At 45.4% G+C, this 23,526-nt stretch overlaps 1 protein-coding gene across 6 annotated transcripts in view; it reads right to left on the bottom strand.

Annotated features, from left to right (window-relative positions):
- Positions 1-572: 572 nt before the first annotated feature.
- PRKCQ (protein kinase C theta) overlaps positions 573-23,526 on the bottom strand; it is a 173,643-nt gene continuing 150,689 nt past the window's right edge. For all 6 annotated transcript variants that reach the window (XM_059183744.1, XM_059183748.1, XM_059183746.1 and 3 more), the window contains 4 exons: positions 21,704-21,842; positions 12,386-12,574; positions 4,152-4,280; positions 573-1,800 (listed from right to left, as the gene is read on the bottom strand). In XM_059183744.1, the coding sequence (XP_059039727.1) occupies positions 1,645-1,800; positions 4,152-4,280; positions 12,386-12,574; positions 21,704-21,842 (613 nt within the window). In that variant the 3' untranslated portion in view covers positions 573-1,644. The remainder of the gene's footprint in view (positions 1,801-4,151; positions 4,281-12,385; positions 12,575-21,703; positions 21,843-23,526) is intronic.

The raw sequence follows: 23,526 nt of genomic DNA on the forward strand, positions 1-23,526 counted from the left end.
TATTTCTACCCTGTAGTTTATAAGTATGATGTGTACATTAATTAAAATGGGGAGAAAGACTTAGGATAGGGAGACTAATCCAGACGTGATTAGCAGGAGAGAAAGCAGAGACAAGTATGTCTTTTGGAGAGACTGTAGAGGCAGAATTATAAGATTTGGTTAAAAAAAAGGGGGGGGGGAAGGGACAGTTGACAATGACTGTGAGGTTCTGAGCCTGGACAAGTGGACCCATGATGGTGCCAGTAACAGAGTTAGGAAACACAAGAGAGGTTGAAGCTGTAAGAAAATAGAGCAAGTCAGTGGAAACTGAAGCCTGGGAACAAGATTAGAACTGGAGATATGGATTGGAGTCGAGGCAGCACTCATGGACCACTCCCAGATCATCTTGGGGTGAAGAGAAAGAGGAACATAACAGTAATTAGAAGTCACCCGAGTTTCTCGCCCATTTGGGGATTTTTCATGATTCCCAAAATTTACAACATCAACTCAATGCTAGCTACATTTTGATATAAGCACGACAAAACCCAAGTTCTTGGGGGCACAAGTAGGGAATTAAACTATTAGGAGGCGTCTTTCTTTCTTTCTTTTATTCCAGGTTTACATATCCACCTCTTTATCATTAAGTCACAATATTTTATCAAAATATACAAACAGCACAGATACTTAAAAATGTATAGCTAGAATTCTAGTTAAACAGGATCAACTGCTACCAGTAGCATGCATAGGTCTTTTATCTTGAATAATGCCTAACGGGAGACAAATGAGTCATCAAATCAACTTTAAGGGCATAATAAGAGATTGGTTTTCTCTTCTGTTGGAAGAATTGTGCACTTCCTTTCTTGTTACAGTGTGAAGCGGATGGTAATGAGTGACTTCCACTGATACTGAAGTCAGCTGAGAATGGGCGGATGAAGTAATTCTACGGGGAGGAGTGAATGACTCTATCTTGGTTCGACTCTAATGTCTGTGTTGACAAGATGGCCACAGCAGGTGTTTTATTAAACCCTCCATCTCAGTGACATGAGCTCTTCTTACTTTCCATTTCCTCCTTCCCGAGAACTTCAGGGCTAATCAGAATGAATGGATTTGTAAATCTCAAGTTACAAGCTACGTTTATTGTGAAGAATTCCCATAAACACCGATCCAGGCCTGCCCCCACCACCATTTACACTTCCATGGATGCGAACAGAACCAAACGGGTCAGTGGTTCCTTGTCTGCGTCTGGATGACGTCCACTCCTGCAGCTGGTGACATCCTGTTTCGGTCTTGAGAAGTCAGTGCTCCCTGTGTCCCTCAGGTCATTGATCAGCTGTTGGTGGCCAGGGGAAGAGCTGTGATTTAGAGCAGTATGAACTTTTCAGGTCTTTCCACAGTGCGGAGGAGAACCATCGTGCCAGTCAGTAGCTATGGTTAGTAATGACCTAGCTTCAAGAGTGACCACAGGAGAGGCACCAAAGGGCGTGGTTAGTAGTGGAGTGGAGTTGGCTTCTGCTGCGGATACGAAGTCACTGAGGAGCTAAAAGGTCTCAGCCTGTATGATTGAGTGTTTCTTTTCTTTCCCAAGGTGAAAAGGCATCCAAGGAGCGTCACTGGAACAGGTTTGCAGACGCAAGGCATATTCCCTCGTGTGTCAGGGGAGGTCCTTCAGGATATCAACCTCTCCATCCCTGGGTTAATGAAGGAAAAGTTTCTGAACATGTTCTGGTCCATACTGTTGATCAGGGCTCTGTCCGCAAACGACAGCCGGGGTTTCTCATTTAAGAATTCTTTGTCGAAGTTGCTGCAGTCATACGGTGATTTCTTGAGGAGGGTTCAAGGGAGGGGTGGAGGGAAAAGGGGAAGAAAATCAGCCACTGAATTAATGATCCTCATTTTTGTTATCTAGGCTAAGGTCGCGGTAGGACAAGGCGCGCACAGCAGGTAAACAAGGAATACTTACGGGTGGTTGCATGTGTGCATTTGTGGACTATTTCCAAGACCTTGAGGCATTCACTTAGCAATAGCACAACTAAATTCATGTAAAGGAACTTCACTATATACATTCAGATAGGATGTCCTGCTTCTGGTTAATAGTTTACATGAAACGGGGTTGGGGCACTTAGAAGCAGCAGGGAGCCCAAATTTGACCTGTTCCCGTTCAGTCTTCAGGGACAGTTTGGTGGGGGGGGCGGAGGGTGGGAACCGAGGGCGGGAGTTTCTCGGATTAGGTATTCCTGCTCTTATATGAATGTCCTCCACTACTGTTAGTTCCTCTACCTGTGCTAATTTTATTATTAACCACCTTGGACTGTCTTCCACAGACAGATTGGGACCACAGGTAGATAGATTCCCTCAAGCCACCCAGTCCACTGGTGTCCATGAGGAAAAAAAAAAAAAAAAGAAAGAATGTAAAAGCAAGCATCTATTTATAAATACTGCTTTCTGTGGTGGATGGTTCAATTTTTTGAATGTTATCAAAAAGTCCCCTTTGTATATATGAGCATAACTAAGAGTCAGCCCCTCAAGGGGGCTCTTAGCCTGGTGAGGCCAATGGCCTGTGGCTGAGCCTAAAAATAGTTCTTTATACAGCATTTGAGGGAAGTTCCTTCCCACTGGCAGAATCAAGAATTGTCCTATAGGGAAAGCATAGATCAAAATTTTTAGGGGCACCTGGGTGGCTCAGTGGGTTAAAGCCTCTGCCTTCGGCTCAGGTCATGATCTCAGGGTCCTGGGATCGAGCCCCGCATCGGGCTCTCTGCTCGGCGGGGAGCCTGCTTCCTCCTCTCTCTCTGCCTGCCTCTCTGCCTACTTGTGATCTCTGTCTGTCAAGTAAATAAATAAAATCTTTAAAAAAAATTCTGATTTTTAGGTGGACAATATCAAGTTGATTGTGATGTACCATGGCATTTGAGACAGGAGTCACATTATTCTGATGAGCTAAAACAAGGTAAAAATTCATTTTTTAAATTGTGTTATGTTAGTCAGCATACAGTACATCATTAGTTTTTGATGTAGTGTTCCAAGATTCACCCCATGCTCCATGCTCTCAATAGATGCTGAAAGGTATTCATCCTTTTATCACAAATTATTAGCTCATCGATTAGGCGTGGCACTTTCACAAATAATAAGAGTGCTCGAGGCCAGCCTGTAGAACACTTAGGGCATCCCCAGAGCTGGGGACAGACGCTGAGACGGACTCTGCTAACTCTGGGAACACACTTGCTGCTTCTGGCCACCTACTCTCCTAACAGGAGTAGCTCTTTTCTAAAGGGAAGCACTCTGCTTTGGAATCCACACGCCTATGCCCTCTCCATGCAAAAACATTTAGCAGAGATGGTTTTTATCTACCCAGGTCTTTCCTGCTTCTTTCCCAGTAATCACCAGGAGTGGGGATAGCTGGCAAACCCAGCACTTTGCTTTACTCTTAAAAAAAAAAAAAAATCAATTCTTGTAAAAATGGTGATAAAATAAACCATTTGAGCCATGCTTGCACCATTCTCAACATCCGTCTGCAGAGCTCCTTCATCTTAACCATGCTTTTTTGTCTTCACTTTATGGTGGCCGGTTCTGCATGTGGCCAGGTCGTTCTGCCTTTCCTTATGGAGCTTAGTGACTTTTGCTAGGGAGCATACACATGGGAATTTAGAGACCTGTCTTTTCCCAAGCCCCAACTGACTTTTTCCTTAAACAGAAGGACACAAAACAATCACTATCAGAGAATAGAGTTACGTGAATGAGTTATAAATGTCAGGCAGACGTGAATAAATAGCCCAGAAATGATGGTTCCCACATCCCTGACATCCAAGTCCGACTCATGTAGAGGGACCATGGCGCATGGATGTACCCATGCAAAGGCTCCATATCTTCTCAGAGAGTCCCTGGCACACGCATGTTAAGTCTGGTGCATGTACGCCCAGCAGTGCATTTTCCTGCAGGTACATGACTTCAGCCCGGAGGTTAGATATTCCCAACAAGAGTAACGTCCCCTTGCATCCTGCTCCCCCACCAGCCAAATAACTTGAACTATAGTTAAGGAAGCCCTTTCCTCTAAGAACTGAACCCAGGAGGAAAGCTGGGGCTCAGGCAGGGGTGAGGGGCGGGCAGGCAGCCCGGGGTTGGGGGAGAAGCATAGCAGGAAAGGCGGGGAGCAAAGGGTCCTGGTGGGTCCTTACCACTTTGGGCCGGAATGGTGGGTCAATCTCCTTTCTTTCAAGCTCTTCCCAGTTGATCTCCCGAAACAAAGGGTGCTGGCGGATGTCTCCCCTCACTCCCAGCCTCTTTTCTGGTTCCCTCACGAAGAGCTGAGCAGCAGCAGAAAGGGGGCCGTTACTTCTCAAGGGACTAGCTGGTCAGCCTCGGAGGACATCACATTTCTTAGTGCACAAGCCAAGAGCCACAGAATTTGACTTTTCTAACCTTAGTTTTGTACTTACCAGTTACCGGTACCAACCGTTGCCTCCAGTCACACTGGTGACAACATTCTCCCTCAAATGAGCCTTCTGAACATTCTAGAATCTGGGCTTTTGCTTCCTTGCCCTAGAAATGCTGTCTTTCAAGGGAAATAAACCTGGTTTGAAATCAGCTTTGTATACATCCTACATGAATAGGACCTCTGGCAGGTTAGGGGACTCTCTGACTCACAGTGTCCTCACATGTGAAGCGAGTGAGGTGTCCTTCCTGCGGGACGGCTCTGTGGGGGGGGATGGGAGCAGGACACACACACACAGACACACACACGCACACACACACGCACACACACGCGTGTGCACTGATGCCTGGTCTGTAAAACCGAGCCACAGAGAGTATGTGGATCATTTATTGCTTGGTTGACTGCGTATTAATCGACTTTGATTTCTGATGAAGCTGCCTTCTAAGGAAAACAGTCCTGCCATGAGGAAAAGCTCACTTTAGGGATAATATAAACCAGTCGCCGAGAGTCTGCTTTGGATAAGGCATCTGCAAGCCTGCTGGTAAAATAATATTTAAGTCAAATCATCTTTAATATTTTCTGACTTGTTCCATACACACACACACACACACACACACACACATATATATACACAAATATACATGTATATTTGTGTGCTGTTCCCTCTCCTGTTACTTTCTCCCACAAGGTCAAACTGAACATTGGCCAGGACAGGAAAGAAACTTGGAAACTCTTCAAATTCAAACACAGTAGGACAAGGGCAGTATGGAATAGGGGAGTCTAAACACGGGACCTGGGGAAGCCACAGGTCCCCAGAGCCTGCCCTGGGTGCCCCGTTTTCCTTCCCCAGCTAGACGTCTGTTTATAAAATAGCAGCTAACTACAGGGTCTCATAAGGACACCGTGGGTCTCTGAAACAGAAACCACAGTGAAATGCCGTGATTTTTTCCATGAGGCTCGGGCAGGGCCTGATCTCCATTAACAACTAATTTAGAGGGATCTCTTGTTTTTACCCTTTTTAAGAATAGCCAGTCTATGTGTTTTCCAACACTACTTGTCTTGTCTTCCTACTTGAAAATCTTCAAAGGTTCTACCAAACCCCTCCCCCCGCAAAAATCCCCAAACTAAAAGAACAAAACCAACATGCTGTAGCAAAGTGGAGATTTTTTTTCTTCTTTTTCGTAATTATGATAATTTTTTTTTTACTCCAAGTGTGATGCTGATATAACCTCCTCGTACATCCACATGGTTAGTCGTCCTGACGTCCTCCCCCGTCTTACCCTACGTGGGCAGAGAAGGCCTCTTAATGGAACTTACGGCTTTAAAGCTCTCTTAGAAAACCACTAACATGAGGCTGTCACTCAAGAGACTTCTTACCCACGTGGCCTCGGGCAGGTCGTCTCAGTGTCCTCACCTATAAAATTCAGGGTGAAGCCAGGTCATCCTATGCCACGGGGAGTCCTATGTCCTCTGCGCTTAGGTGGCCATCCCAGGCTCTCTGTGGTCTCTGCTGACACACATTCTTCCATTCCCGCCGTAACCCTCTCCTCTGTCCAGACATGTCTACTCACCGAATGCACCACCTGTCTTTCCTACCTCTGTCCTTCGCTAGGGACCTTTCCATCCGGAGAGGAAATACCTCTCTATACCCTCTGCTCCCACCCCTTCTCGCCATCTCGAAGTCGCAGCCCACTGGTCTTTAAATGCCCCCTCTTCTTTGTGAGGTTTTCTTTGATTCCTTTAACTCCTCGTGAGCTCTCCCCGCCCTTCAAGTCAAGCTCAAGGTCGTATGATTGATTCTGGGACTCAATCCAACCAGCGTTTCTTGGAGAGTCAGGCACGGTGCTAGATGCCTCAGCTGCATCATCCTGATTTTAAAAAGAGATTCCAAAAGCAGATATCACTGTCCCATGGTCAGCTGGGGAAACTAAGGTTCAGCGTAGCTCTGTCACCTGCTCAAGATCACAGATCCTGCCATCGTCAGGGGTAGATCCTAAATTACAAGCAGCCCCTCCTCGTTTTTGGTGTTGAATAATCTCTCCTGTGGGTTCCACAGAACATTCGAACATCTTCCCTTCGTTAGATAAAGAATCACTATATATAAATATCTTTTAAGAGTATTTTGGTTTTTTTACTAGAGTGTAGCTGAGGGCAGACGCCTTCTTCCGGGGGCACACAGTGCCGTGTGCAAAGACGCTCCGTGACTGTTTGCCGAATAAGTGAGCAAGTGGCTCTCCTTTACAACTTCCAGACCATATGTCTTCAGTCCTCACTTTCTGTTAGCTTCTTGTTTTTAGCATGTAGAACGGCATACAGAAAAGGCACCAACTTCACCGTGAACCTTTTTTTTCTGTAGACTCAGACACCAATGTAAATCAACAGATGGAAAACCAGATTGATTTTTTAGAAGCAGAGAGAATAAGTGACTTTCCCTATATCTCTTCCCGCGAAACAATCATAAAATACCCTATTGATCTCTACTTCTTAAGGACATTTTGATGAAACAAGATGAGAGGGAAGGTGTGAGTGCCTCAAGAATGGGCCAAAAACTAGCTCATGTTGTTATAATTAAAGGTTTCAGTGAATTAAATTAGAAGTAGCTGCCCTAGGCTGCATGTGTGCTATGCTGTTTCCCATTAGATTTTCCTAGTACCAAAGGGCATTTGTACCTAGGGCATCACGACAAAGCTTTCTGAGCCTGGTCTATGTACCTGTGAGATTTAAAAAAATATGTATTTTTATTTTTTTATCTTTTTAAAGTTAAAATGTGTAATGAGAATATAATGTGATCTCCAGCTTGGAGACGCCAGTTTCCTTCTACTATTGCATGACTTCGTTACTTCCTTCTCTGCCCTGCCACAGATCACCCCTCCTCCTTCTAGGTCACGAAGATGACGGGTGACCTCATGGGAGGCCATCGGCTCTGTGCCACGGAAGCTGCACCCAGGACCTCAGTGTCCGTGATTAAAGACGTGTCTTTGTTCACAAAAGCTGTCAGAGGGTGGTTTACATTTATAGGAAACAGCACCCCTCGTGCACGAATGGCCAGGATGCAGCCGCAGTTTGTTTAAAGTCATCGGGCTGTCTGGGCTGGAGCACAGTGCCGGGCTGCAGAGGGCGGCCACCAGCGCTCAGCGCCTGTCCTTGGAGTCTCCTCCCTCCTCATTCCCTCCTCTGATCTTTCTACACGAGCAAGGGCTGTTTCTGCTTGAGATCACTCATCTCCCAGCAGTTTCCAAATCAATGGGCAGGACATCCTGGATGAATACAGGAGGGAGAAAGGGGACGTGTCTGTGTGTCTGTCTTTGGCAAGAGTCAGGGGAACAGCCCAGTCGCGGTTCCAATGCAGGATGGAATGCAGCCTCTTCTGCCGAATACTGTGATCAGTGCCGGTGCATCCCTGCCCGCCCGCGGCTAGAGGGGCCGGAGTCCGACACGGATGCTGCGGCTGGAGCGGGCGCCGCTTTCTCAGAGGACCGATCACTTCTGGGTTGTGCGACACTTGATCTAGCTACACTTCCCTAGAGGAAGTTTCTCAGAAATGACACTACCTTTGATCGTTGTAGAAAAGGGAGCTCGAGGATGTGGGGGAAGTTGGATCAAAGTTCCCGAGCAAATGGGGAGCAGAGCTGAACCTCGAGGCCGGTCTTACTGTCAGCAGATCGCGTGGGGGACACTAACTTTTATCCGCCCAACTGCTAGGACACAGGAGAGGACTTTTCTTCCTCATGGGGCAAGGACAGGGAATTCTCACTCCCTCACATGGAAAGAATTAGCCGCACGTCCTCCACACGGATGTAAACCACTTTCACCAACTGGTCCCTCTCTCTCTCCCGCAGTCTTTATCCTCCGCTGTCCTGGTTCCTGCTCTGTTCAACCTGGTTTCTCCTCCGCCCTCACCGCACATCTTTTTCCTGCTATTGAAACTGCACGTGATTTTGGCTTGGGTATTTGCTGACATTTTTGCCTTAGATTTTATTTTGTTTATAACCTGTTCATTTTGAAATAATTATAGTGTCTTGGTCTGCTTGGGCCGCTATAACCAAGGGCCCTGGACTGTGTGGTGGCTTAAATGATCAACATTCCCTGATCACAGTTCTGGAGGCTGGAAGTCCAAGACCCAGGTGCCAGCCTGGGCAGTGTCTGGTGAGGTCCCTCTTCGTGGCTTGTAGGTGGCCACCTTCTTGCTGTGTCCTCACGTGACCTCTCCTTGGTGAGTGTACTGGAGGGGGAGGAATCTCTCTCTTCCTCTTTGTATAAGGGCACTAGTCCATCATGGTGGCCCCACCTTCATTGCGTCATATATGACTGACTATGTCCTAAAGGCTCCTCACCTCCTATAATCATCACTTTGGGATTGGGGGCAGCAATACAGCATTTGGGGTGGGCGCATTCAGTCAATACATACTGGTTCACAGGATGTGAAAAGCTAGTGCAGGTGGGGACAGCTGGGTGGCTCAGTTGGTGAAGTATCTGCCTTTGGCTCAGGTCATCATCCCAGGGTCCTGGGATTGAGTCCTGCGTTGGGCTCCTTGCTCAGTGGGGAATTTGCTTCTCCCTCTCCCACTGCTTGCCGCTCTCCCTCGCTCTCTGACAAATAAATAAAATCTTAAAAGAAAAAAAAAAAAACCAACAGGGCGCCTGGGTGGCTCAGTGGGTTAAGCCGCTGCCTTCGGCTCAGGTCATGATCTCAGGGTCCTGGGATCGAGTCCCGCATCGGGCTCTCTGCTCAGCAGGGAGCCTGCTTCCTCCTCTCTCTGCCTGCCTCTCTGCTTACTTGTGATTTCTCTCTGTCAAATAAATAAATAAAATCTTTAAAAAAAAAAAAAAAACCAACAAACCTAATATAGAGTCCTGGGTACCCTTTTCCCGGCTTCCCCCAATGCTTATATCGTTCATAACTACGGTATGATATCAGAACGAGGAGACTGGCATTGATAAAATGTGTGTCTAGCTCCTGCCATGTTACCCCACATGTAGATCTGGGTAACCACCACGGCACACAAGACCCAGAACTGTCCTGTCAGCACAAAGCTGTCCCTCAGGATACCCCTTTCCAGTCACACTCCCTACCCCCCACTGCCACTAATCTGACTTCTGTCTCCACAGTGTCCTTTCGAGAATGCTACACCAGTGGACTCACACAGGACGTGACCTCTGAGACTGGCTTTTCCTGGTCTCTCAGCCAAAAGCCCTTGCGATCCAGCCAAGCTATTTTGTGCACCAGTGATAGTTCGTTTCTTTTCCTGCTGAGTAATATTCCATACCAGTCTCCTCCTTCCTCCAACTGGGAGTGATCCTTTCTTCCTACTGTACTTCTGTCTTTGGAAACCATCCCTCCCAGCATTTCCTCCTGACTAACGCCACCTGGTCCCGAGGCGCAGCTGGCTTTGGGAAGCAGAGCTGTTGAGTTTTAGGGGACATCAGCAGTTGGAAGGTGGACCGGCTCCGGGCAGTCCCCAGACTGTTCCCTTATTTCCTCCTTCTGGTGGGCTGTGCTGGCGCAGGCTTTCTCAGGGTTCCAGCAGAATCCACATGTTGAAGCCCAACCCCCAAGGTGAGCGCCCCTGGAGGGAGCGAGCAGTTAAGGCTAAGTGGGGTCACCTGGGCAGGAACGGGGCCCAACAGATGAGTTAAGAGGAAACAGCAAGAGGCCGAGGCGGGCAGGTGCCTCGTTCTGGAAGACCGCCTCCTCCAGACGCCTGCCCTGCGGAGCCCTGCTCTTGGACTTCAGCCTCCAGAACCGTGAGTAGGTAAATGTGTTGTGTGAGTCCCTCTGTCTGTGAGCCTGTTTGCGGGGGCTGGAGTCAACCATCCTTGCCCAAAGCCGTGTGTAAAGCGGCAACTCGGGTAACACTTGAACTTGCCTTTACGTAAAGCATTCCAGTCCTGCTCACTTTATCCTCTTTTTAATTGGTGAATTTAGAAATCCACTTTCATCTTATACGTGTGTTGTCCCATCATTAAAAGTGTGTTGAACTGGCCATTCGAGCGTTTTCTGGGTTGATGGCTTGTTTGGATAACAGAGGCTGCAGGGAACCAGCTTGGGTTTTAATTGCCATCAGCCTTGGGCTGGGTGTCCTGGGAGGGCTTCGACCCCACTTTAGAATCAACATCTTGGTTCCTGAGGGAGAGCTCTAGAGTTGCCTCAACATTTCAAAGACACTGGACGAGTTGTCCGTTGTTTGCGAGCAGAAGCAGCGGCTGCCCTTCACCTGTCAGTCCGAGGAGTTCATGAGAGAGAAGCAGACTCGTGAGAAAAGGTGGGCCTGGTCCTGTTTTTTAGTTTAGGTTTAAAATCCACTGGTAAGTTCTAATGTTGGAAGGCCTTCCCCTGTTCTCCCATTTCAATAGAAATACAGCAAGGCTGAAAATTATTTTCCTAAAGGATGTTTTTTTAAAAAGCCGGCTGAAATGGGTGATGCCGGAATTCAAAACACCTGCGTGTCTGGTCGACTTCTTTCAGCTCTGTCAGCGTCTTGACCGCACCGGTACGTCTCCTTGTCCGGTTCAGGAGCTGAACCAGGGAATGGACTGAATTGCCTATGTACCAAGGGCTTCAGCCAAAAATGTTCCCATTCACCGGTACTTCCCAAAGACCCACTAGAATGCCTCACAAAAGTCAGGTTCAGAGCAGGTGGCGGCTCTACGTGATAGCCCCCCTATGGTGGAGTGCTGGGGTTTGTTTTTGCTTTATGTACTCAAAACACTGTTTTGCGTCCTCTACAACGGTAAACTGGGACTCTGCCTCAAATCCAGTCTTCAATGATGGCTCTCAGCTGCGGCTTGTCTCTTCATTGGTTTGCCCTAGGAGCTCCCGGGTCCCAGCAAGCGATTCTCTGAGCCCCGTTCCCCTCTGTGGCATTAACCGTTCTGCACTCGTTCTGGGCCGTCGTGGTCAGGGGTCTGACTTGGAGATTGCTGCAGAGATAGTGACCGTCTGAACTCTGAGTTATAGGGGGAAAATGCGTCAATATTTCCAGTGGACACAGGAAGGGAATGTGGCCGGAGAGCTGGTCTGCATAATTTTGAATATTATCTAAGAGGCTCATCCAGCAGGCGGGGGGGGGGGGAGGGGCTTAGTGAGATGGAACATCATGGAATTGGAGTTGGGTACAGGAGCTGCACCAGGGAATGGACTGAACTGCCTATGTACCAAGGGCTTCAGCCAAAAATGTTCCCATTCACCGGTACTTCCCAAAGACCCACTAGAATGCCTCACAAAAGTCAGGTTCAGAGCATGAAGGCACCAAGCCATAAAATGACAATTGTTTCTCCTCCTACTCCCTCTGTCCTCTTCCTGCGTTTAACCTGGTATGGTCTGAAATAGAAACTCAGGAGTTAGGGAGAGAACACCATTGGAGAGCACAGCTGACCACAATATAACCACATTCCCTTCTCCACAGGTGAGTGGCTGCCAGCCCTGAACCTGATGGGGGGGTGGGGGAGGGATTAGAAGTCTTTGCATCAGAGAGCAGGTTGATGTAATGACTTCTGTCTTGGGTTGAAGAGTTATAATTTCTGAACTGAGATTTTATGGCTTAGGAGTAATGAGAGATTTGTTGTTGACCTGAGTGAGCAGAAAAGTCCTATATCCTGTCCAGGTGGGAAGGGTAAGATTCACTGGACTGAGCCTGTTTAATGGGCATGATGGGAAACCAAAGGTTGAGTTTCTAACCACAAGTTGCCCTTATCAAGGTGCCAGTCACATCTCAAAGTGAGGGCATTCAATAATCCTGGGACTGGTTTTTGGACATTGCTTGGGTAAACTGTGCACATGAATGTTTATCTTCTCATTTTGGTGTTTAATGTCCATCCTGTTGGTGCCTCGTTGACAAAGATGTGCGCATACCATGTAAGCCCAGTTTGAGACCACTACTGGTTACCATATATCCATCGCAACCTAGAAATGAATGGGAGCACCAGGCAGAATGCGCAGTACTAATCCTATGGAGTCTCCTTGACTCCATATCTTACCTTCACTAGAAGGTCCTTTGCCTCCTTCTCAAGCCATCGAGGGTAGAAGGGATTGTCCATTCGGATGGAGTGGAAAAGCTCTTCTTCATCTTGTCCGTGGAAAGGTGACTGACCAATGAGCATCTCATAGAGGAGAACGCCGAAGGACCACCAGTCAACAGAATGGTTGTACTTCTGACCCAACAAGATCTGTGTGATCAAGAGGCAGAGATGTAGTTAATAATCATGAGGTAGATGTAGTTAATAAACTTGAACTTTTCGACACCACTCAGTAAATTGCTGACGGTGATGACAGTATGTGGTTTAACACAGATCGTGCCAAAAACGGTATCTTTTGAGAAGCGGACGATTTGAATAGAAATGACTGGACAGTAAACAAACTGAGCAAGCCTTTTTTGGTATTAATGTCTACTTTTCTTCTGGTCTTATGCACAACTGACCTGTGCCATTAGCTTTCATTTTCCCACCCGCGATGTGAGGACTTGTGTGGTGGACTCGGACCTAAGGAAGCTGGTGTGTGTCTATGCTCTCCTGTGAATAGTTAACCCAAACTCACCTGTTTTACTGACTTCCCTCCTGAGACTTTGCATAAACTCTGAGTACCTACTCACACCTCCAAAGAGGTCATCTGACCTAATCCATCCCATAAAGCCTGTCCAGCCATAGTTGTACAACTAAGGAGTCCCATCTATGGTCACCATTAAAGAGTCCGATTTAGCGGGGCACCTGGGTGGCTCGGTTGGTTAAGTGTCCCACTCATGATCTCAGGGTTGTGAGATTGAGCCCCGAGTCGGGCTGGGCAAGGATCCTGCTTGGGATCTTCTCTCTCCCTCTGGACCCCGCCCCCCCACCCCACTTGAGCTCTTTCTCTCTCTCAAAAAAACAAAACAAAACAATTCAGGGAGTATGCCAAGAGAGACCAGGATAATAGACTTCAGATGCAGAAATCTGCTCCCTGAGACTGGTGTGCAGCTCGACAGCAGTGCTTTGAGTAGAACTGGTCCGGTCTGTCCTTTAGGGAAGTGAGTTTAAAGCCTGGGATCTCACCTACGTTTTAAAAAGATTGCTACCCATCCACCAATCCACTCTCCTGGCGGAAAAGATTTTGTAATCCGTATTCAACCGCTTCCTTATTTAATGTTGGGACGTAGCTCGTATACCTGTGACACTGCTCAGTGCTTCAATCCTAACCGAACTGCGGCCTTCTCTAAACAGAGCCTTGTGTCCATCAGCAGATGGATGGATAAACGTTGTGATCTATACATACAGCAGAACACCACTCAGCCTTAAAACAGAATGAAATCCTGACACATGATACAACCTGGACGAACCTTGAGGACATTGTGCTTCAATGAAATAAGCCAGACTCCAGAAGACAAATACAGTATGATTCCACTTCTCCGAGGGCCCTAGAAGGGGCTGATTTATAGGGACAGAAAGTAAAATGATGGTTGCTGGGGTTCGGGGAAATGGGGAGCTATTTAATGGGTACAGAGTGTCAGTTGTGCCAGATTAAAAAAAATTCTGGGGATTGGTTGTGTAGTAACAGAAATATGCTTAACACTCATGAATTTACTCTTAAGAACGGAAAGATGGTGTATTTTACAGTATGTATATTTTGCCACAATTAAATCCAGGACATAGTAGGAACACAACAATTTGTTAAATGAAGAAAAGGAGAAAATCCTTGTCTTTCATGGCTGCCACTCCCAGGATGGGTTGGGGACAAGCTGCTTCATTACACAAAATGGAGAAGCGATAATAGTATTGAAGGACGAAATTAAAAAGCGAGACTCTCTTGGGATGGGCCATCCTCTCCACCTCTAGTTTAAAGCCAGCTCTGTGCTCCGCTCCCCCCCCCCCTGCCCCCACCACCCAAGTGAGCACATACACGTAAACCCACGAAGGTCATTTTACGGTTAGAGTTCCTCATTTGAAATGGAATTTCTTCTTAAGTGGGCCCTGGGAATGAACGGTAGAATTACAGCACTGGTGGCTTTAGGAAAGAAAAATGATGCTGGTTTTTAGACATTTCATGTCTCCATGTTGGTGAATCTTTTGATGCAGCAGAACGGGTGCACAGCTGCCAGCTCTGACTGCTACCCCACCCCACGCCCGTCCTTGGGGAAGGACCTACATCTGGAGCAAGGCTCCAGGTTATGGTGGTAGAAGTGCTTCCAACACCAGAGTTGATAAACCACAAGGAAGCTGAGATGGCCATGCAAGTTGTTGTGGGTTCCAGCTCTGGCTCAGTCCCTTCTGGTCTCGCTGGGGCAGACTCCCGTCACCCCCTCTGGACCACACTTGTGAAAGGTGGTGATCACATCTGGCTGGCTTATTACGGGGTTGTCGTGAGAACCCAGGGAAAAGTGGGGAAGACGAGTGCTGTGTCCTATGGAAAGGACTATAGATTCTAGGATAAAGACGCATCCGGATCCACAGCTGCCCATCTGTGAAAATAAAGACCAAGCTGCAGACAGATGTTGGCGATCTGGCACGGACTTCCAGCATAAAAATCCTAACCACTAGCCTGAGCTCAATTTTCAAATACTTAAATTTAATACTTAATATTTTAAAAGTTAACTTTCAGGTTTAGAGAAGATAGAATATTCTTTAAAGCAAAGTTTAAAAGTCGATCCAGGGAGAGTGATAAAGAAAACAGGGCTGCCTGTGTGAGCTCGGGCACACAATCTGGGTTCTGGTGTATTTGCCTTTAAATTGGGAGCGCCTGGGTGGCTCAGTGGGTTAAGCCGCTGCCTTTGGCTCAGGTCATGATCTCAGGGTCCTGGGATCGAGTCCCACATCGGGCTCTCTGCTCAGCAGGGAGCCTGCTTCCCCCTCTCTCTCTGCCTGCCTCTCTGCCTACTTGTGATCTCTGTCTGTCAAATAAATAAATAAAATCTTAAAAAAAAAAAAAAAAAAAGTAAATTGGGAGGGGCCGGGGAAAGGGGCTTCACATGCAATTCCCAGAGCTTGTCACCAGGGGGAGCCCAAAGCAACCAGAAACGGCTCTAAGCGACCTTCTTCATCAACAACTTCATCTGCATGGACAGATGAAAAGAAATTTGGAGGATCGCAGACGGCTGTGGTGGAAACGAAGCCTTCTAAAGCTAGGTGATGTTGATAAAGAATTTGTCTTAGGTCAGGAGGAAGAAGTACAACACAGGCTCACATTGCCTGACAGAAGTGTGCGGCCCTGCGTTAGGTGTTTGCCATACGTTTGGTGTTTTCTTTCTCTTCTCTTTCTCTCTCTTTCTTTCTTTTGTAAGAACTCCTGAGGTAGGTCCTGTGGTCCCTATGTCACAAAGGACAGTGACTAGACTTGAGGAGGTTGCCTGTCTTATTTAAGATGTCCTAGTGAGTGAGTTGAGCGATATGCTGGATGCTGGTCCTTGCTGGGAGACGGGGGGGTTACTACAAAATGTTCCTTTCATATTTAATGTCTCCTGGATTAAGCCTCAGGCTATCAGGGCCAGGCTCACATTGTCGATATTTTTAAAAGAAAGTGGTGGAGAAACCCTGACTGGAGCAGCCCCTTTCCCTGTTTCTGTCTTAACCGCTGCTGCCTTCTTATGGTCGCATCATCTTTTGTCTCCTTCCCTCCCCCAACTTGACTCAAGTGATTCCCATAGTAAAGACCTTGCCCCTTGACGTCAGAGTCTCCTTCCCCTCCAGCAGTGAGAGCCGTCTGCAATTCCATCTGCCTGGCAGAACTAGGGTGTCACATCTGTATAGGCTCACGGTGTTGATGTGCTGTCCGAGTTCATAGAAGGGACCTCCCCCCCCCCCCAAACTCCCCCCCACCCCCACCCCGAGCACCTGTTGGTCTTCAAGTGACTCCTGCTCTCCCCGGGGAGCTGCTTCTGGGCACCGGAATCCCACACGGATTTACTAAGTGGTTAGTATATACTAAGAGAGGGTGTTCCTGTGTTTCTTTCCCTAGTCTTTGTCAAAATGAGCTTGGACCTCCAATTCTATGTTCGACCCTCAGTCCTGTCACTGGAAGATGCAGAGAACCGTAGAGTTTAGTATCTCAGGAGACATGGACTGGGGATACTCCCCAGCTTTGGGGAGGGAAGTGTGTTTTTTTTCTTTTTTGTCCTGCTGCATCACTCCTGGTATTGTTCCCAAATGCATTTATTGCTGTAATTTGGGTTCTCCCGTCTGCCAGGTGGGCCTCATGGCCTTGTCCCGCCTGCTCTGTGCTCCCGTGTGGTTTTTTTTTTTTTTTTTTAATTAATATATAATGTATTATTTCCCCAGGGGTACAGGTCTGTGAATCATCAGTCTTCCACATTTCACAGCACTCACCACAGCACATACCTTCCCCAATGTCCATCACCCAGCCACCCTATCCCCACCCCCGGCAATCCTCAGTTTATTGTGTGAGATTAAGAGTCTCCTAAGGTTTCTCTCTCCACCCCCCCCACCTGTCCTGTGCCATCTTGTTTCATTTTTTTCCCTCCCTTCCTTCCAGAACCCCCTAGCCTCCCTCTCAAATTCCTCATATCAGAGAAATCATATGATAGTTGTCTTTCTTTGATTAACTTATTTTGCTTAACATAACATCCTCTGGTTCCATCCATGTCATTGCAAATGGCAAGATTTCTTTTGATGGCTGCATAGTATTCCATTGTGTATATATACTTCTTCATCCATTCATCTGTTGATGGACGTCTAGGTTCTTTCCATAGTTTGGCTATTGTGGACATTGCTGCTATAAACATTTGGGCGCACATGCCCCTTCAGATCACTATGTTTGTATCTTTAGGGTAAATACCCAGTAGAGCAATTGCTAGGTCATAAGATGGCTCTATTTTCAACTTTTTGAGGAACTTCCATGCTTTTTTCTGGAGTGGCTGTACCATCTTGCATTCCCACCAACAGTGTAGGAGGGTTCCCCTTTCTACGCATCCTCTCCAACATCTGTCATTTCCTGACTGGTTAATTTTACCCATTCTGACTGGTGTGAGGTGGTATCTCATTGTGGTTTTGATTTGTAGTTCCCTGATGCCAAGTGATGTGGAGCATTTTTTCATGTGTCTGCTGGCCTTCTTTGGAGAAATATCTGTTCATGTTCTCTGCCCATTTCTTGATTGGATTATTTATTCTTTGGCTAAAGAGTTTGATAAGCTCTTTATAGATTTTGGATACTAGCCCTTTATCTGATATGTCGTTTGCAAATATCTTCTCCCATTCTGTCAGTTGTCGTTTGGTTTTGTTGATGGTTTCCTTTGCTGTGCAAAAGCCTTTGATCTTGATGAAGTCCCAATAGTTCATTTTTGCCTTTGCTTCCCTTGCCTTTGGTGATGTTCCTAGGAAGAAATTGCTGCAGCTGAGGTCGAAGAGGTTGCTGCCTGTGTTCTCAAGGATTTTGATGGATTCCTATTTCACATTCAGTTCTTTCATCCATTTTGAGTCCATTTTTGTGCATGGTGTAAGGAAATGGTCCAGTTTCATTTTTCTGCACGTGACTGTCCAATTTCCTCAACACCATTTGTTGAAGAGACTGTCTTTTTTCCACTGGACATTCTTTCCTGCTTTGTCAAAGATTAGTTGTCCATAGAGTTGATGGTCTATTTCTGGGCTCTCTATTCTGTTCTATTGATTTGTGTGTCTGTTTTTGTGCCAGCATCACACTGTCTTGATGATGACAGCTTTGTAATAGAGCTTGAAGTCTGGAATTGTGATGCCACCAGCTTTGGTTTTCTTTTTCAATATTCCTCTGGCTCTTCGGGGTCTTTTCTGGTTCCATATAAATCTTAGGATTATTTGTTCCATTTCTTTGAAAAAATTGATGGTATTTTGATAGGGATTGCAGTAAATGTGTAGATTGCTTTAGGTAGCATAGACATTTTCAGAATATTTGTTCTAATCCATGAGCATGGAATACTTCTCCATTTCTTCTTCCTCAATTTCTTTCATGAGTACTTTATAGTTTTTTGAGTATAGATTCTTTGCCTCTTTGGTTAGGTTTATTCCTAGGTATCTTATGGTTTTGGGTGCAATTGTAAATGGGATTGACTCCTTCATATCTCTTTTTTTCTGTTTTGTTGGTGTATAGAAATGCAACTGATTTCTGTGCATTGATTTTATATCCTGACAATTACTGAATTCCTGTATGAGTTCTAGCAGTTTTGGAGTGGAGTCTTTTGGGTTTTTCACATATAGTATCATATCATCTGCAAAGAGTGAGTGTTTGACTTCTTCTTTGCCAGTTTAGATGCCTTTAACTTCTTTTTGTTGTCTGATTGCTGAGACTAGGACTTCTAGTACTATGTTGAATAGCAGTGGTGATAATGGACATCCCTGCTGTGTCCTTGACCTTAACAGAAAAGCTCTGTTTTTCCCCACTGAGAATAATATTCACTATGGATTTTTCATAGCTGGCTTTGATGATATTGAGGAATGTACCCTCTATCCCTATACTTTGAAGAGTTTTGACCAAGAAAGGATGCTGTACTTTGTCAAATGCTTTTTCAGCATCTATTGAGAGTATCATATGATTTTTGCTTTTGCTTTTATTAATGTATTGTATCACATTGATTGATTTTGCAGATGTTGAACCAGCCTAGCAGCCCAGGAATAAATCCCACTTGGTTGTGGCGAATAATCCTTTTAATTTACTGTTGGGTCCTATTGGCTTGTATTTTGGTGAGAATTTTTGCATCTGTGTTCATCAAGGATATTGTTCTGTAATTTTCTTTTTTGATGAGGTCTGGTTTGGGGATCAAGGTAATGCTGGCCTCATAAAATGAGTTTGGAAGTTTTCCTTCCATTTTCTATTTTTTGGAACTTGTTGCCCAGTTTCAGGAGACTAGGTATTAATTCTTCTTTAAATGTTTGGTAGAATTCCCCTGGGAAGCTGTCTGGCCCTGGGATCTTGTTTGATGAGAGATTTTTGATGACTGCTTCAAACTCCTTACTGGTTCTGGGTCTGTTCAGGTTTTCTATTTCTTCCTGGTTCAGTTTTGGTAGTTTATATGTCCCTAGGAATACATCCATTTTTTTCAGATTGTCAAATTTGCTGGAGTAGAGTTTCTCATAATATGTTCTTATAACTGTATTTCTTTGTTGTTGGTTGTGATCTCTCCTCTATCATTCATGATTTTATTCATTTAGGTCCTTTCTCTTTTCTTTTTGTTAAGTCTGGCCGGCGGTTTATCAATCTTATTAATTCTTTCAAAGAACCAGCTCCTAGTTTCATTGATTTGTTCCACTGTTCTTTTGGTTTCTATTTCATTGATTTCTACTCTGATCTTTATTATTTCTCTTCTTCTGCTAGGTTTAGGCTTTCTTTGCTGTTCTTTCTCCAGTTCCTTTAGGTATAGGGTTAGGTTGTATACTTGAGACCTTTCTTGTTTCTTGAGAAAGGCTTGTATGTACTTTCCTTTCAGGACCACCTTTGCTGTGTCCCAAAGATTTTGAACAGTTATGTTTTCATTTTCATTTGTTTCTATGAAGTTTTTTCAATTCTTCTTTAATTTCCTGGTTGACCCATTCATTCTTTAGAAGGATGCTCTTTAGCCTCCATGTATTTGAGTTCTTTCCAACTTTCTTCTTGTGATTGAGTTCTAGCTTCAAAGCACTATGGTCTGAAAATATGCAGGGAATTATCCCAGTCTTTTTTGTCTGTGGCAGCTGGAGCAAGAAGTTTGGGCTGGTCATATTGATTTAAACTGTAGTCCTAAATACTCATGGAGAACATATAATAAGAAAATAAGGGCATCAAGAATGGAAGAGTGTGGGACACCTGGGGGGCTCAGTAGGGTAAATGTCTGCCTTCAGCTCAGGTTATGATCCCAGGGTCCTGGGATGGAGTCCAGCATTGAGCTCCCTGCTCAGTGGGGACCCTGCTTCTTCCTCTGCCTGCTGCTCCCCCTGCTTGTACTCCCTGCCCTGATGAAAAAATAAAATCTTAAAAAAGAATGGAATAGTGTGAAGACAAGGATGCTGGAAGATCAGAGAGACTGAATTTGCAAAAAGAGAAGTCAGTCACTGATGCTAAATTCTGGAAATGGAATGAGGTAAAGGATCTGGCATAAGGCATTTGCAGAAAGAAAAGTTAAAAGCTATAATTTCTTGTTGCTCAGAGGCCAATTTTGCATTTAAAGAGGGTTAAATTAAAATTAAATACAAAATAAGCACAGGACAAAACCACAAATTTCTTAGAGCCCTGTGATCGGTCTGTGGATGTAAATTTGAGTAATGTACACTCATGTACACAAGGGATAAAAACCATGTGATGTAAATGGTATAGAACTGGATACATGTTATACCCATATCCATCCCCAGGTCTTGGTCTTGTAGCAGAGTTATAGAAGATGTGACCACTGGAGAAAACTGGGGGAAAGGTATACATAGGTGGCACGTCTGTACTATTTGTGCAACTTCTAGTTAATCTATAATGATTGCAAAATAACATCAATCATCAATAGATCATCAATAGATCATCAACATATCATCAATAGATCATCATCAATCATCAATAGAACAATCATCTGGTAGTACAGGGAGATTGATATTTAAAAAAAAAAGAACAACAACAATGAAAGTGAGTGTTGTGCTAAGATAAGGGTCAAGTGCAAAGGGGTGTCCAACCTCCTTGGAGTCAGCCATGGGGGAGGACTCCATAACAAGGGAACGGAGACATGGGTAGAGTAGGTCTGTCAGTGGCCTTCTGAGAAACTGCCATTCTTCTAAGGGTTTAGAATATGAGCTCCCCCCCTTTTTTAAACTTTCATAAGTTCCTCCATTTTACACTAAAAATAAGCTGGGTCATAAGTATCCTCCTCAGAAAAGGGGCTGTGGGTCTGCAGATCGCAACAATCTCTCTGTGGTCACACAGCGGCAGCTTGGAAACCACAGTTTAGGTGTTTCTGGTCCCAAGATGAAACCACTGGACTTATTCAGGTGGACGCTTATGAGTCTGTTTGGTGACCACCTGGTTCTTCACCATTGTTTCCTCTGGTTGGTCTCAGTGGAGTGAATACGGTTTAAGGCTGCAGTGGGAGGAGCCATGACTGAGGAGGGTATGCAGAGCCATTCAAGACTCAGAGACTACCTAATCAGCATGAGCACCACCTCCCATTAAATAATAACAGAATAAATAATAATAATTACTAAATAATTATATAATAACAGAGCCTCTGTGTGCAACTGCATGTATGAAATACTCAGAAAAACAAAGACCAATCCCGAGACAAACTATCAAAGTCTTTTGATTTCTAGCCCCCACAGGAGAAATGAGCAGTGGTGCTTGGGACATGTGGAGTTGGGCCAACGCCCATGCACACCTTTCAGGCAGCACATCCTTACCTCCGGGGCGATGTAGTCAGGGGTTCCGCAGAAAGTGTTTGTCTTGGCATCTCCTAACATGTTCTCTTTGCACATTCCAAAGTCTGCTATTTTGATATGTCCATCTCTGTCTAACAGGATGTTATCGAGCTTCAAGTCTCTGAAACACAAAAGCAAAGCAGAATCTCACGTATACATTTTTTGTTAAAATGGAATTTCCTCATGAGGAGCAGTCATTGTCCCATCACAGCCTGAGACCATCAGGAGGGCATGCTTTGCTGGTCCCCCTCTTCCCTTCCAGCTCCCTTCTTCAATCTACAGCTCTGCCCTGGGCTCACTGGCTTTTTCTTGGTGTTTCCTCCTTGACTAGCATCTTGTGTTTGGGACTCCCCCTGGCCCTTCTTGGCCCAGGTCAGCTTTCTCAGGTCCGACTCTGACAGACTTTTTATCCCCCATGCCCTGGGAAGCACTTGGTGCATCTCCAGAGCTCTGTATGGATGGCTGCATGGGTGGTGGGATGAGTAAAATGTGATCTCTTCAGGGTAGCGTCCTTTGGTTTTAAGGTGCCTTCAAGAAACAATACTGAGATGTAAGGAAACAGCCAGCGATGAAATGCCCTCAGGGGTCTGGAGTTGGGGCTGTGTTTGACATAGGGTGGTATTTAATGCTACACAACTCATACAGCTGTCTACTTGTGCAAAAGACAGTGGTGTAGATAGCACTGACTTTTCAAGGGAATGGCTGGTTTCTGATCCCTTTTTCTGATTGACCACGGAGTATATAAAATAAAATAGGAGTATATATAATAAAATAGGCAAGACCTGGACCTGAGGCTCTTTATCCCAGCACTTTTTTTCCATGGCAACGGAAGAAAGGCTTGAAACACACACTCGTGTTGTGCTATTTTCCAAGTATTTCTGTTTCTTTCTGGATAAATTGTATTGCACCAAGACTGAGTGAGGAAGGCTGCTCCTAACTAAGAATAATTCTACAACCAGAATCCATCCAATGCCAGAAATCACATCAATAAACTCCTCTTTCTTTAGAGAACCAGTAAACTTGTAGAGCACCCATTCCATTTTTAAATGGACTGATAATAAATGTGACTGATAATATTAAAATAAACCAAATCATGCTTCCCTGTGATTATGCTAGTACATTATTGCTATCCATAAATATTTGGAAAGTGACCTCAAGTTTTGTCTTGTCTTTTCACTGAGGTCAAGAATTTTGTTCCTCAGGTAGCCTGGTGTTCAGAAGCTTCAGCATTCTGATCCCTGCCCTCCAAATAGCTTGGGTTTATCAATTTCCTTCTTAAAACTTTGTACTGAGACTGGAACCAGTATCCTCCAGATGTATAATCACATTGTGCCAGTGACGGCAGCATTGCTACCTTCTGTCCGGACACCCTTGCCCCTCCCCGCTCGAGCTCCCCGCTCCCTCCCTGTTGCCCTGCTGGGTCCTGACACTCAATCACAGTAGTGGTTAACAGTGAGCTTACTGTAAACTAAAACCTCCCGGTGTCTTCTTTTTTTTTTCCTACATAAACTACCATTATGCTGGTTTCTTCTCACTCTGGACCCATGAAATTGATGTTTTAAAGATCATTCAATCATTCAAGTGTTACACTTGACATCACTTGCTTTAAACTTTTTTTTTTTTTAGTTGATAGCAGCTTATGAATTCTAGTTTGCTCTAGAACATCCCATTTTCTTTTCCTTTATGTCTTCTTCCCTTGGATTTCTGAACTTCCTGAAATCTAAGTTGAGGGTGTGGGGCTGGTGGTGACTACCCTGGTCTTCCTTATTAGCAGAGGTGGCTTGAGAGAACAAAGGAACAGCTCT

The sequence above is a fragment of the Mustela lutreola genome, chromosome 8 (genome assembly GCF_030435805.1).
Source record: "Mustela lutreola isolate mMusLut2 chromosome 8, mMusLut2.pri, whole genome shotgun sequence".
In the NCBI taxonomy this organism is placed as follows: Eukaryota; Metazoa; Chordata; class Mammalia; order Carnivora; family Mustelidae; genus Mustela; species Mustela lutreola.